Genomic DNA, 15,378 nt, shown 5'->3' with positions numbered 1-15,378 from the left:
CAGTGATGTCACGGCTGATCTCTAGTGAATGGATAGGCTGTATTCTCAGGGATGTCACTGCTGCTCTCTAGTGAATGGATAGGCTGTATTCTCCATGATGTCCCTGCTGCTCTCTAGTGAATGGAAAGGCTGTATTCTCAGGGATGTCACTGCTGCTCTCTAGTGAATGGATAGGCTGTATTCTTAGTGATGGCACTGCTGCTCTCTAGTGAATGGATAGGCTGTATTCTCAGTGATGTCATTGCTGCTCTCTAATGAATGGATAGGCTGTATTCTCAGTAATGTCACTGCTGCTCTCTAGTGAATGGATAGGCTATATCCTCAGTGATGTCACTGCTGCTCTCTAGTGATGGATAGGCTGTATTCTCAGTTATGTCACTGCTGCTCTCTAGTGAATGGATAGGCTGTATCCTCAGTGATGTCACTGCTGCTCTCTAGTGAGTGGATAGGCTGTATTCTCAGTGATGTCACCGCTGATTTCTTGTGTATGGATAGGCTGTATTCTCAGTGATGTCACTGCTGCTCTCTAGTGATGGATAGGCTGTATTCTCAGTGATGTCACTGCTGCTCTCTAGTGAATGGATAGGTTGTATTCTCAGTGATGTCACTGCTGCTCTCTAGTGAATGGATAGAATGTAATCTCAGTGATGTCACTGCTGTTCTTCAGTGAATGCTGAAATAAGTTGTTTGATATTGGTTCTTACCTTTCCTTTTCCATATCGGACCAGTGTGCCCATGAATACAATGTTGCTGAGTGTTGTAAGGCCACTTGCCTCGTCCACTGGTCCATGAGTTTTGATGCATGGTTCTGTCTCACCAGTAAAACTAGATTCATCTACTAGAAGATCAGTTGTCTGATAAGAGAGAAAGAGAGATATAAAATTAAAATTACATGTTAGGATTTGAGTCAGTGCATGTACTACAGCCAGACCTAGAAATGAAGATTTCTCTATCTTTGGGCTAATGAAGCCTAGTGTTTACCATTACACAATGGGCTGTTATTCCAAGAGGATTCCTAAGGCCTCATTTTGACTAATCCTCTATAAACTTTACATATTTATACAGGCTTGTATTTATGAAGGCCATAGGGATTTCCTCCTATTGAGATAGGATTCCTGTTAATCTAAGAGAGGGCAGAACACTATAACTAGTGAGAGTTTCCTGTCGGCCCTGTGGGATCCTGCTTCTTATCTCCTCTGTTTACACCGCAGGTAATAATTCTATTTATGTCCATTCTTCTGTTTGTTGTACTGTATTGACACAGAGGAGGGGCAGGTTGTAAATGCCTTTGTGTGACAGAGTCAACTAGGCAGACTCTAACCACTGTGACCTTGTGATTTCACACTGAACTCTGGCCATAAAAGTTAGAAAAGTGTAAGGACTTTGTTATAGGGCTATGTTTACTAGCAACCTTAACCTATTAAAATGGGAATTTATTTTATGTACTTTACTACAATTATGTACTGTCACAAAATATGATATATTGCCATATAACACAACATGAAATAATATTGTAACTTCCAGTTTAGTGGTGATTGTTTCACCCATATTTCTCCAGTCATTACTGAGGATACACAGGTGTTCTGGAGGGTTAGATGGTATTATAAGCAAACTCAAACTTTATACTGCATGAATATATCAGAAAATATTATTATTTCAGTTTTTACCTCACATATCATTAGGCAGCTTACACAAAGCAGCCTGGGTAATAGCCGGATCCTACACAAAGTGTGGACAGGAAAAATACGGTAGTCTGGGCCTGTTCAAAGCGTGGCCTGGGATAATATCCGAGGCCTCTACACTAAGCGGCCTGGGTGAATAGCCGTGTCCTGTACACAGAGCAGCCTCGTATAATAACCAGGTCCAGTATACAGAGCAGCCTGGGATAATAGCCAGGTCCTGTACACAGAGCGCCTTGGGATAATAGCCAGGTCCTGTACACAGAGCGCCCTGTGATAATAACCAGGTCCAGTACACAGAGCAACCTGGAATAATAGCTGGGTCCTGTACACAGAGCACCCTGGGATAATAGCCAGGTCCTGTACACAGAGCGCCCTGGGATAATAACCAGGTCCTGTACACAGAGCGGCCTGGAATAATAGCTGGGTCCTGTACACAGAGCACCCTGGGATAATAGCCGGGTCCTGTACATAGAGCGCCCTGGGATAATAGCCAGGTCCTGTACACAGAGCACCCTGGGATAATAGACAGGTCCTGTACACAGAGCGCCCTGGGATAATAACCAGGTCCAGTACACAGAGCAGCCTGGAATAATAGCTGGGTCCTGTACACAGAGCACCCTGGGATAATAGCCGGGTCCTGTACATAGAGCGCCCTGGGATAATAGCCAGGTCCTGAACACAGAGCGGTCTGGAATAATAGCTGGGTCCTGTACACAGAGCGCCCTGGGATAATAGCCAGGTCCTGTACACAGAGCAGCCTGGAATAATAGCTGGGTCCTGTACACAGAGCGCCCTGGGATAATAGCCGGGTCCTGTACATAGAGCGCCCTGGGATAATAACCAGGTCCAGTACACAGAGCAGCCTGGAATAATAGCTGGGTCCTGTACATAGAGCGCCCTGGGATAATAGCCAGGTCCTGTACACAGAGCGGCCTGGTATAATAGCCGGTTCCTGTACATAGCACGCCCTGGGATAATAACCAGGTCCAGTACACAGAGCGGCCTGGAATAATAGCTGGGTCCTGTACACAGAGCGCCCTGGGTTAATAGCCGGGTCCTGTACACAGAGCGGCCTGGTATAATAGCCGGTTCCTGTACATAGCGCACCCTGGGATAATAGCCAGGTCCTGTATACAGAGCAGCCTAGGGTAATAACCAGGTCCTGTACACAGAGCGGCCTGGGATAATAGCCAGGTCCTGTACACAGATTGGCCTGGGATAATAGCCGGGTCCTGTACACAGAGCAGCCAGGGATAATAGCCAGGTCCCGTATACAGAGCAGCCTAGGGTAATAACCAGGACCTGTATACAGAGCGGCCTAGGATAATAGCCAGGTCCTGAACACAGAGCGGCCTGGAATAATAGCCAGGTCCTGTACACAGAGCGGCCTGGTATAATAGCCAGGTCCTGTACACAGAGCACCCTGGGATAATAGCCGGGTCCTGTACATAGAGCGCCCTGGGATAATAACCAGGTCCAGTACACAGAGCAGCCTGGAATAATAGCTGGGTCCTGTACACAGAGCGCCCTGGGATAATAGCCGGGTCCTGTACATAGAGCGCCCTGGGATAATAGCCAGGTACTGTACACAGAGCGGCCTGGTATAATAGCCGGTTCCTGTACATAGCACGCCCTGGGATAATAACCAGGTCCAGTACACAGAGCGGCCTGGAATAATAGCTGGGTCCTGTACACAGAGCGCCCTGGGTTAATAGCCGGGTCCTGTACACAGAGCGGCCTGGTATAATAGCCGGTTCCTGTACATAGCGCACCCTGGGATAATAGCCAGGTCCTGTATACAGAGCAGCCTAGGGTAATAACCAGGTCCTGTACACAGAGCGGCCTGGGATAATAGCCAGGTCCTGTACACAGATTGGCCTGGGATAATAGCCGGGTCCTGTACACAGAGCAGCCAGGGATAATAGCCAGGTCCCGTATACAGAGCAGCCTAGGGTAATAACCAGGACCTGTATACAGAGCGGCCTAGGATAATAGCCAGGTCCTGAACACAGAGCGGCCTGGAATAATAGCCAGGTCCTGTACACAGAGTGGCCTGGGATAATAGCCGGGTCCTGTACACAGAGCAGCCAGGGATAATAGCCAGGTCCTGTATACAGAGCAGCCTAGGGTAATAACCAGGTCCTGTATACAGAGCGGCCTAGGGTAATAGCCAGGTCCTGTACACAGAGCAGCCTGGATTAATAACCAGATCCTGTTCACAGAGAAGCCTGGGGTAACAGTCAGGTCCTGTACACAGAGCGCCCTGGAATAATAGCTGGGTCCTGTACACAGATTAGCCTGGGATAATAGCCAGGTCCTGTACACAGATCAGCCTGCGATAATAGCCGGGTCCTGTACATAGAGCGCCCTGGGATAATAGCCAGGTCCTGAACACAGAGCGGCCTGGAATAATAGCTGGGTCCTGTATACAGAGCAGCCTGGGATAATAGCTGGGTCCTGTATACAGAGCAGCCTGGGTTAATAGCTAGGTCCTGTACACAGAGCAGCCTGGGATAATAGCCAGGTCCTGTGTACAGAGCACCCCGGGATAGTAGCCATTTTCTGTACACAGATCAGTCTATGATAATAGCTGGGTCCGATACACAGAGAAGCCTATGATATTAGCCAGGTCCTGTTTACAGAGCGCACCAGGAATAATAGCCAGGTCCTGTATACAGAGCGCCCTGGGGATAATAGCCAGGTCCTGTACACAGAGCAGTCTATGATAATAGCTGGGTCATGTACACAGAAAAGCCTATGATAATAGCCAGGTCCTATATACAGAGCGCCACGTTGATAATAGCCAGGTCCTGTGCACAGAGCAGTCTATGATAATAGCTGGGTCCTGTACACAGAGAAGCATATGATAATAGCCAGGTGCTGTACACAGAGCAGTCTATGATAATAGCTGGGTCCGATACACAGAGAAGCCTATGATATTAGCCAGGTCCTGTACACAGAGCGACCTGGTATAATAGCCAGGTCCTGTACACAGAGCGAACCAGGAATAATAGCCAGGTCCTGTACACAGAGCGGCCTGGTATAATAGCCAGGTCCTGTACACAGAGCGGCCTGGGATAATAGCTGGGTCGTGTACACAGAGCAGTCTATGATAATAGCCAGGTCCTGTACACAGAGTGCCCCGGGGATAATAGCCAGGTCCTGTACACAGAGCAGTCTATAATAATAGCTGGGTCCTGTACACAGAGAAGCCTATGATAATAGCCAGGTCCTGTACACAGAGCGGCCTGGGATAATAGCTGGGTCGTGTACACAGAGCGGCCTGGGATAATAGCTGGGTCGTGTACACAGAGCAGTCTATGATAATAGCCAGGTCCTGTACACAGAGCAGTCTATAATAATAGCTGGGTCCTGTACACAGAGAAGCCTATGATAATAGCCAGGTCCCGTACACAGAGCGCCTGGGGATAATAGCCAGGTCCTGTACACAGAGCAGCCTGGGATAATAGCCAGGTCCTGTACACAGAGCGAACCAGGAATAATAGCCAGGTCCTGTACACAGAGCGGCCTGGTATAATAGCCAGGTCCTGTACACAGAGCGGCCTGGGATAATAGCTGGGTCGTGTACACAGAGCAGTCTATGATAATAGCCAGGTCCTGTACACAGAGTGCCCCGGGGATAATAGCCAGGTCCTGTACACAGAGCAGTCTATAATAATAGCTGGGTCCTGTACACAGAGAAGCCTATGATAATAGCCAGGTCCTGTACACAGAGGGGCCTGGGATAATAGCTGGGTCGTGTACACAGAGCAGTCTATGATAATAGCCAGGTCCTGTACACAGAGCAGTCTATAATAATAGCTGGGTCCTGTACACAGAGAAGCCTATGATAATACCCTGTTTCCCCTAAAATAAGACATCCCCTGAAAATAAGACCTAGTACAATATTGTTCAGGCTTAGAAATATAAGGCCTCCCCTGAAAATAAGACCTAGCAGCAGTCATTGAAGCAGCTCTCCCCAGAAGATTGTGACATAGGGAAGAATTCCTAATAGAAATGGAGTCACAAGAAATACAGCATGAAATTCAGAGTTTGGAGAGTCATAAGGATGTTTAAGAAATAGATTTTTTGTTCAATCATAAATGTAAATTCTTGTTCATGGAAAAATAAGACATCCCCTGAAAATAAGACCTAGTGCCTCTTTAGGAGCAAAAATTAATATAAGACATGTCTTATTTTCGGGGAAACAGGGTAGCCAGGTCCTGTACACAGAGCGCCCTGGGATAATAGCCAGGTCCTGTACACAGAGCAGCTGGGATAATAGCCAGGTCCTGTACACAGAGCGGCTTGAAATAATAGCCAACACACAGAGTAGAAATCTCAAGATCAAAAAGCAAACATAAGCTGAACCATGCGGGAAGGATTTGTCACGGTGACTGCTTAAAAATGCCACTGTCTATATCATTAACTGGAAATATTTCCTTTGTGTATGAAAAGTGCAGAGACTGCGCCTGTGTAATACCATCTTACCAGCAATAGCACAGAGGTGACAGAGATCCACAATCCCATATTACATAACTAATTGCAGGACTGAAGACTCGGGTGGCATGACACAATGATTAGCACAGTTATGATTACAGTTAGCAAAATTATTTCTCCTTTACAAATGTCATATGGGATAGAAGGAGCCTAGAAGAAAATACAAGGTTTTCTCTTTAATTTTAACAATGGACAACTGCATCACTAGTCTATCAACCACTCTCCAATATGGGTCATGGTGCCCCACAGCTAACACAATCACTTATCAAACCTGTTACATATAAAAGGGAAGCTCTCTAAGTCACCAATCAGAGCTCAGCATTTAACGTTGGGGACAAAACAGGGCTGAAGGTTCTATACCAGGGTGGCAGTGTGTTTCCCATAAAATGTAATTCTAGGGGACAGTTATTAAGCTGCCCCTGCCACTGCCACCTTATATTCAACACGTCAATACAGAATTAGATTCTAAAGATTTAAGAAACCTAAGTGTTTATACTGGCACAGATATAATAAAGCGGGTGCTCCGAGCTGATCTGTGCCTCCGAGCAACCGAGGCAACTTGTGAAAGAGATGAAAGGACACTAGGACTTGTAAGACTTTCCAAATATAACTATCCTTCTGAAAGGAATAAGGAGCCATTGTTTCACAAGGAACTCAGAGGGACTTAACTCCTTCCTATCAGCTGTGCCTGCAGCCATACATTGCTGACTAATCAAATATAAATTGCTACCATAGATGTCCTGATGTCAAATTCAGGTTGAAACCACATGTATGCCCCTGGCCTTGCTGGGACTTGTTGCTATGTAGGCTTCACACTGTGTGTGGAAAAGTTTAGATTATTTACTTATCTATATAAACTAGTATTTATTAAGGGTCCCTAGTCAGGGTCCCCTTGAATTTATGCATTGAAGCTTATGGCTGAGCAGTATGTTAAGTTTTTATGATGTTGAAGTTGTTACTAAGTTATTTGGTAGTTAAGGTTAACTATACAAAGGTTGTGGTCAATTTTATCCACCATTCAAGAGTTGTTTATTTATCGCATGAATGTTATCAATGTTCTTGGAATATTGTAATCTATGTAAATATGCCTTTGAAATCCCATTGAAAAGGGGAGAAAGCTGCTACCACCTTCATCTGGCAATGGATTATTTCCTTATCCTTATCTCTCCCTACACCTGACTTCAGGGAAGAGTCTGGAGGACCTTATCCATAAGAGAATAATCTTCCATTTATAAAAATAACACCCTCAATAGAGGGAGATGTATTTTCACCTTGCAGTGGTCTGCAGTGCTGGGAAATCCTCTTGAAAGCTGTATCAGCTCTGCTGCCTCGGCTGCACAAGTCAGCAGCGTGTTCTCAATAGAATCTTAAGATGGAGAACCCAGTGCTTAGCCTGTAAGCTAGTGAACCAACCAATTGGACAGCCTCCATCTAACCAGGAGAAAACTGAAACTGACTTTGTCAGATATGTCATACTACAATGCTGCCAGATACTATGTGGCCTCTCTGAAGCAAACCTGATACTTGTAGAAATCAGCTGGAAACCAGTTTAGAACTTGCCAATAGTGAACCCCTTGCAATGTACAGTACCCATAAAGTAGATGAGGTACAAGTAAAATTTATCTACATGTTTGCTGCATATCTTCATCCAGGTGACCAGCCGAGGAACTGCACTACGACAAAGCCTCTACAAACATCCTGCTAAGTCAGCCAACTACCTAGGTGGTATAAACGTATACTGGATAATCTGCAGTTACACTATAGTAAAAGAAAAATTAGAAACAAATAATTAAACAAAATGTGTGCTATTTATAAAACTTTGTCATATGTTTCCATTTGTTTGACAGAAATAATTGTCTCTTCTATTTGTCTAATCACACAGTCAGACCTACCTCTATCAGCCTGATGTCTGCAGGAACCCGGTCACCGACTGTCAGAGATACCACATCTCCAGGAACCAGTTCTCGAGCAAGCAGGTGCTGTAGCTTCCCATCACGGAGACTGGAAACAATACAAAAGAAGGAAACTTCTGTACAGAGAGCTGCTGCAGAGGAAGACAACTGGACAGAAAGCAACTAATGTACAAACTAGAGCAAATAGTGTGTGTCGACAATACAGAAAGTATACAATTGGACTGCATGGGAAAGCCTCATATGTTCACTAAAGGGTTAGTAAATAAATGATACTTATAAGAAAAGTTGTATAACTTTCTAATATACTTTAAACAATTTTCAAGATCTTGGCTTGCTGTCAGTGAGACATTGGCATCTTATGTCTGGCTCAGTTTGCATGCCTTTTTAAAATCTTTTTCCACTTTTCTGCGGGTCACATATATCTTAGTTATTTTTCAATTTTTAATACATGTGGCATTTGAGAGGTTAAGTTCTTTAGTGAATTTTATTTTTAAAAAGTTGCCAACAGGATAAAAAAATTCTTTATGGTATGTAGTCGTTGCTGACAACAGTAAGGGATTGGGGAAAAATACATTGCACCTGCAATGCGTTTTGATGTTTCTTCAAAATGTCTCACAATTATGCCATCTGCTCATTTTGAGTCAGGTTTGAGATGTTTTTGTGACTTTTCCAAACTCCACTCCACTTCCACATTTACTATTAGTGAGGCAAACGGCACCAATAATTTGCACAGTGCACCAAATTAATGAGGACCAGCACACGGTCTTCAATAATCTGGCACACCTTGCACGCGCAATACATACATACTGTAAGTGCCCAGTTTTTTTCTGGTACAGTTTAGTTTTTTTTACCTCAGTTTAATGGGCTGTGGACAATTATGTCAGACTTACCAACATAAATGTGGCAGCTGATGCAAATGCACAACGGAACGCACCTTTAGGAACGGAATTGTGTCACGGCAGACACAGTGCAGCCGCGACACAATACTGGAGGAAACTGTACATAAATACATATATTTATGTGCAAACTGCTCCAGAAAACTGATGCAGCCCAGTTAATACATGCGAGCCATTGTGTGAATCCAGATGGGCATGTCAGACTTCTCAAAAAGTCACAAATTTAGGTACAAATCTACTCCTGCGTTCTCTTGGCATAGATAAAACATAGGATTTTTAAAATTTTTTGCTAAAAAGTCACATATCCACTGCAGGTATTAACACCTGATGTGCCAAAGTTATTAAGCTGTATAGACAACTTTGATAAATGGGATGTGCAAAACAGTATTAAAAAATTGAACAAGATCCTGCTTAATGAGAAATCTCTCTATAATGAGTTTTAATGCAATTAGACAAACCTATGCAGGATTTGTGTGAAATGATCCTAACAACACTTGGACATCTTAGAAATTAGAAAATTTTAAGAAAAGTTTAGGCCATTGTGGATATTTTCTAACCAGTTCTTTAATTTATTAAAACATTGAGACTCACTGTGGACTTACCAGTTACATTCCGGAGGAACCAGTTTGTTTAACTCCTCGAGTGATTTCTCTGAGCGATATTCCTGCCAACATAAGATAATCACATCAGGTTGTCAACTCTCACTTTCATCTCTCATCAAGTGTAATGATGTACAGTAAGGACCCCTTGCCTGCACTATGTTCTTCTAAGGGAACAGCCATAAACAGAAGTTGTACTTGTATATTTGGGGATACTGTTATGGGAATCTTAATCTTAAATTTTACATAACTATGGCATCAGCAGCTCCATTTTAGAAGCATTCACATTCGGGGAATAGGAGTAATATGATAAAGGGTTCGGAGGCAGTTTGACTTGAAACCCCGTAAACTACATGAGCCCCTAAATTAAGCAGAAGGGCGACAAGATATTGGCTCAGGATGCAGCTAAGCTATAGAAAGCTTTATATTCTGGAGCATGTTGATCTGGAAACAAGTTATACGTAGAAGCCTCTACATTCTGACATTTGTTAATAAAAATGTGAGGGCAAGCGGCACACTAGGTAGGGTCAAGGAGATGTATAGGAGTCAGCAATAAATATGAAAACATAGAGTATGAGATCATGGGATCATGTGTGCAGGTGTGTCAATATCAGGAGCACCCACCATTTAATACCCACCCTCAACTGAGCAATTCATACCTGCACAAAAGCCACAGTCACCACGATTAATATGGCCTGCAGAAAAGCAAGATAGTAAAATGCATTTAAAGAAACGTTACAGACAAAAGATCTATCAATCCTGGTATCTAGGGAGAGTTATTTAATGGTACCATGCTGGCCCCTTTAACTTACCACAGTGATGCTGACAGCATCCTCATATTCCTTGGTTATCACGCTTACCAGTGCAGAACCCAGCAGCAGCAGGATGAGTGGATTTGTGAACTTTAAAGAATAAAAAAACCATCATGTATAAAGCGAGAATTGTACACACAGTTCTCAGGAGACAGTCAGCGCTCATCTATAACCGCAGAGCATCTCTTATCATCCACTAATGCATGAACTGAAACACGACCGGCTCTGTGCAGAGAATTCTGATTGGGGGCAGTCATGTGGATGAGCATGGAGTAAGAGCCAAAATATCCATCAGCTTTAAGATCCATATCATTGTCACTAAAAAAATGTGTCAGTGTCTATTGCTGAATAATTTTAAAGGTAAATAACCTTTAAATCAACAAAGAATTTAAAAACTATAAATGTAAATATCTCCCAGCACTGAGAAATATGATGTAATAATGATCTAGGAATACAGTCTATCATTTTATGAGCTATTTAAGAAGCTATAAAGATCATACCTGTCCCAGGTATTTCTTCCACACAGGATCAGAATTATCCACTTTAAACTCATTCCAACCATGTTTCACCCGGCGCTGGAGTACTGAGCACTCAGGCAGTCCCGTGTTAACATCCACCTGGACACAGAGGTGACATTATAATGTTATCACGTGTTATCACAGCAGCATATAAGTATGTGGGTGCATTTTTGGCAAATACAGTGCAGAACATTGTCACGGGTGCTCCCGTGATCCTTGGCGCACCCATGTCATTCCGTGTGCCCACGCTACGACTCCACCTATCCCCCTTCCGGATCCCCGTCCGTGGTCCGTGCACGTGCGTCCCCAACTCCTAGGGCGGCTTCAGAAAATTCAAAGGGCCTGAGAACCATTAATTGGCGCTGGCCATTTCCCAGGATTCTATTTAAATCTGCCTCTCCCTGCACACCCTGACAAATCTTTGTGCCTACGTCTTAGAGAAAGCTCCCCAGCGATATTCCTGCATTCCTGTGTGTTCCTGCTCCTGTGTTCCTGTGTTCCTGAGTTCCTGTGTCCGGTGTCCCTGTGTTCCCGTTCCCATCTGCCTGGACCTCCCATTGCTGACCTCGGATTGGACTTGCCAATCTCTGCCGCTTGCCCTGACCCCGTAGAGTTCTCCTTTAAATTGGCTACTGATTCTACAACCTTAAACTATGACACCACAATTCCTGAGGTGAAGTTACTTGCTGGTGAAACACATTCCGGCAAAACATAAAGACAATAATGAAAATAAGGTGCCATGTAAAATGACAGCCAACCTTACATAAAAAGCAGGGCAGTGAAGTCGGTAATCCAAACTTCTCACTCCTCAATATCCCAAATTTCAACTCCAACTACACAAAATGGTCACCGACTCCACAATCCCGTTTTCCTGGTCCCTCAGTAGTTCTGAGATGAAAGCAGGCATTCTGTCCCAGTGCCTTATTCCTTTAATCTGTAGCGGAGGAGCTTCACCAATGGGCATGTACATAAACTATAGCCACATGCAAAGAGCACAAAGAGCGCTTCCATAACTGATGGAAGATCATTGGTGCAGAAGGCTGGGTAGCAGTGAGTGTAGCTGAGAAGTCCTCACTTCTCTGATGTCCTCTCCTGCCACTGTGTCCTGACTCATGACACTGGTTGTATGTGTTAGGGTACAGAGACAGAGCAGAGTGATGCAGGGAGCGGTAGAAGACCTCAGTGTGGTAAGTACTTGTTGGCTGTACTGTACTGCTTCTGGGCCCTCTCCTGCTCCTGGCGTGATTCTGCTCCAGGTCCCAATGCCGGCACATACAACTAGCACGGTCACAAAGCAGTGCAGCACATTGAAGAAAGAAGAAGCTTCAGTGTGGTGCATTGAGCAGAAGAGGAGTCAGGAAAGGACAGGATTTATTTATTTTTGTCTGCTCTTGGGGTCTGGTCTCCAGTATTATTGTGTGCTCTGGGGGTCCCCAGTGTTAGTATTTGTATGCTCAATGAGTCTCCATTGTTAGTATTTGCTCTGGGAGTCTCCAGTATTGTTAGCTTGCTATGGGATCTCTAGTAATATTATCTGCTATGGGTCTCCAGTATTATTTGTCTGCTCTGGAGGTCTCCGGTATTAATTGTGGGCTCTGGGGTGTGTACTATTATTGTCTGACGTGAATGCAGTATTTGGTTGCTGGGGTGGTATTTATTTGTGTACTGTGGCATTTATAATTTCTGGGTTGGCATTTTGTGCTGTACTGTTCTCGTTGGTGCATCTAGGGTGCTGGTTACTGATGTGGCAGTATGACAGTATGACCCTTGGACCAACAAATGTTGTTTAGCCTAAATCCTTACAACAGAAATAGAACAGACATTTATAGAAAATTTCATAACTTTTATAACTTATTATCAGTTTGTGTAGTTGGTCCATTTTTTGAAATTGTCACCAACTCCAACTCTACATCTAAAAAGTAAAAGTTGAAATAACATTTCGCTATAGATGAGTATGCTTAGGTGAAGGGGGTGATTGTTTGATGAAGACTTCACATAGGGACCATTTGTGGGAAATTTAGGGACTCACATTTAAATATTTTATAAGCTCGTCCTCATCCAACCGGCTTGCTTCCTTGGCAGGTAACGGGATGACATCGTCTTCTTGTCCCACCAATTTCAACTCACACTGGTCATCTACCTGTGGTAATGGGGAAAATTAGCCATGTATACACCAATGCTTCAAGACTTTATCCCGCCTGATCAAGAGAAACCAAGTGGCAGAAATAATATACTATTATACATATCAAGTGACTCATGGGCCCTGGGCTGTTCAAATGACTAGGGCCCCCAAAAACGTTCAAGCCAACCACGTGTCCCGAGGGCTAATCTCCAACAACACCACTACAGCCCGTACTGGTCCCCATTTAATGGAATGTCCTGTTAAGGAGGTCGCACTGGTTTCGGACGCCATCTTGACTACTGTCCGCCATCTTAGATACAGCGGCCACCTTGGGGGGGGGGTATGCTTCCCTTTTAGAAGCTATAGAGTTAAATGTTTTAATTCAGCTATTTTTCTCATTTAAACTGTTGTTTGCCTTTTCACAATATCCTTGGAATATCTTACTGTCCTTCGGGCCTCTGTATTCTTGTTATTTATTTTGGTTATGAAGAAGCTTCTAGGAGCCATTGTGTAGATAAGCATGGCTGTAAACAAGGCCTAGTCATTTTTCCCAGAATGTGCTGGTAAAAAAACATAATGGCCAATAGAATCTAAGTGCCTTATCAACACCCCAAATGCTGATCTCTATGTGTTAAAATATAGCTGTATCTGTTTGAAATAAACAGTTTGATATGAGTGCATCGGAAGACCGACTGTGTCTTGCATTTACTCTGTCAGCTCGCTGCCGGCAGCTATCTCATTCTCCCTCAAAGGGTTAATTAGGACTCACCTTACAAAAGTCAAGAGGGCTGTTGGGGCCCTGCATAAAATATCCCTAACAGTATTTGGCGTCCTTTTCTGGGTGGGCTTAGGAGTAAGCAACAACAACACCGAGACAGCCTCCGTGAAGGGTCCCCGCCGGCTTGGTGAACAGAACTGACCAGAGAGCTCTCAGGGTAAGCTGTTTTTTTGTCTACCTTGATATGTCACTTCTGGTTCACTAGTTGGACGGACTGGATAAGACTGTCTCTGTGTTATGTATTTGCCACTGTTGTTCACTGTAACCTAAGCTCATAGTTTTTGGCAAAGAACCACTTTGTAAGGTGATGGACACAGACTGGACAGAGACTGGACAGTGACGGATGGTCAGACAATCTGTGATGTTAGCTGAAGCAGTGAGACGGGAAGTAGTAACCCTTAGATGTCTGCAATGCTAGAGTGGGAGAGTGGGAGATATTCTGTTGTGATTATCATAGTGTCTATAGTACTGTTTGACTGGTGCCAATAGGGTTGCCCATAGAGGTATAGAGCTCAATTTGTGCACGTGCAGCGGAGACCCGCTCTGATCAAGTGTGTGTTTAGCTTTCTTTTTTTTGGGAGTCTGAACAGCCTCGTGGGACTGTAAGAACTAGTAGTGACTTAGTAAAGAGTCGGTAAGAGAGTGGACTTGGTGTAGTCGGTGAAAGAGTAGTGACAGGTCAGAGTTGACTTGGTGTAGAGTCCTCTGTGGAAGTCTGGTATCTAGTTTCTTTGGGGTCAGTAAATCGAGGTGTTGGCATTCGCTGTGTCTGTGGGGACAAGTTTGGTTGTGTTGCAGTAGTAGGCATTTATGATGAGTTGTGAATTGGAATTGAGCCAAGTGCATTGCAGACAAAGAGATGTATGTAGACAGAAGATTGGCATGATGTAAGTAGACAAAAGGTTGTTGAGTTAAGTAGGACTCATGGAAAAGTGCAAGTTGACATGATCGGACATAAGGGCTGGTAGTTTTGGGTTTTAAGTAAAAAGTATTGAAGGTTTGAAGGTTTTGGGATGTGTCAGATGATCTGATGATTGTACAAGTGAGAAAACTTTGCAAACAGACACTTAGAGCCTCTGACTGAAGGACGGACCAGGACAGAGTGACAGGAATCCTTCAGAGTGCCCAATGAAGAAAGAGACAGGCGATAAGGGACATTTCAAAGTTTTTGATGTGGAAAGAATTTGAGGAAAAAGAGATTTAATTATATTTTCCTTGGAGTGAAAAATGGCCCCTGTAATCCAGACTCCTCCCTGTATCTGGTGGTTAGAGAAGATGACACGCCCTACCATTCTTCAGTGGCGGCCATCTTAAGTCAGTTTATTTTTCAGTGGCGGCCATTTTAAATTATATTCCCTTCAAGTCCCTGAAAGTTGATTGCTGTTGGCAACCATAAAAGCTGTTGTGGGGCTTTGTAGGATAAAAACTGACCATGCTTGGGGCGTCCTGCCAGACGTTTGGAAAAATGCCGGCTGGTGATTTTTCACCTTTTCAGACGTCTGCTAGGGGTCTTGGAGTGAGGGATGTTGTTTGTTTGAGTATTATTAAAATTTATTGA

The 15,378-nt window shown here is 44.1% G+C and overlaps 1 protein-coding gene across 1 annotated transcript in view; it reads right to left on the bottom strand.

Moving 5' to 3' along the window:
• ATP2C2 (ATPase secretory pathway Ca2+ transporting 2) overlaps positions 1-15,378 on the bottom strand; it is a 65,282-nt gene that overhangs the window by 36,549 nt on the left and 13,355 nt on the right. Inside the window, exons 2-8 of the mRNA XM_072117033.1 lie at positions 12,950-13,060; positions 10,903-11,019; positions 10,403-10,492; positions 10,250-10,285; positions 9,594-9,655; positions 8,075-8,183; positions 705-854 (exon numbers count right to left, since the gene is read on the bottom strand). Coding sequence (XP_071973134.1) covers positions 705-854; positions 8,075-8,183; positions 9,594-9,655; positions 10,250-10,285; positions 10,403-10,492; positions 10,903-11,019; positions 12,950-13,060 — 675 coding nt within the window. The remainder of the gene's footprint in view (positions 1-704; positions 855-8,074; positions 8,184-9,593; positions 9,656-10,249; positions 10,286-10,402; positions 10,493-10,902; positions 11,020-12,949; positions 13,061-15,378) is intronic.

The sequence above is a fragment of the Engystomops pustulosus genome, chromosome 7 (assembly GCF_040894005.1).
Source record: "Engystomops pustulosus chromosome 7, aEngPut4.maternal, whole genome shotgun sequence".
Taxonomy (NCBI): Eukaryota; Metazoa; Chordata; class Amphibia; order Anura; family Leptodactylidae; genus Engystomops; species Engystomops pustulosus.
This window is presented reverse-complemented; position numbering and strand designations above follow the sequence as displayed.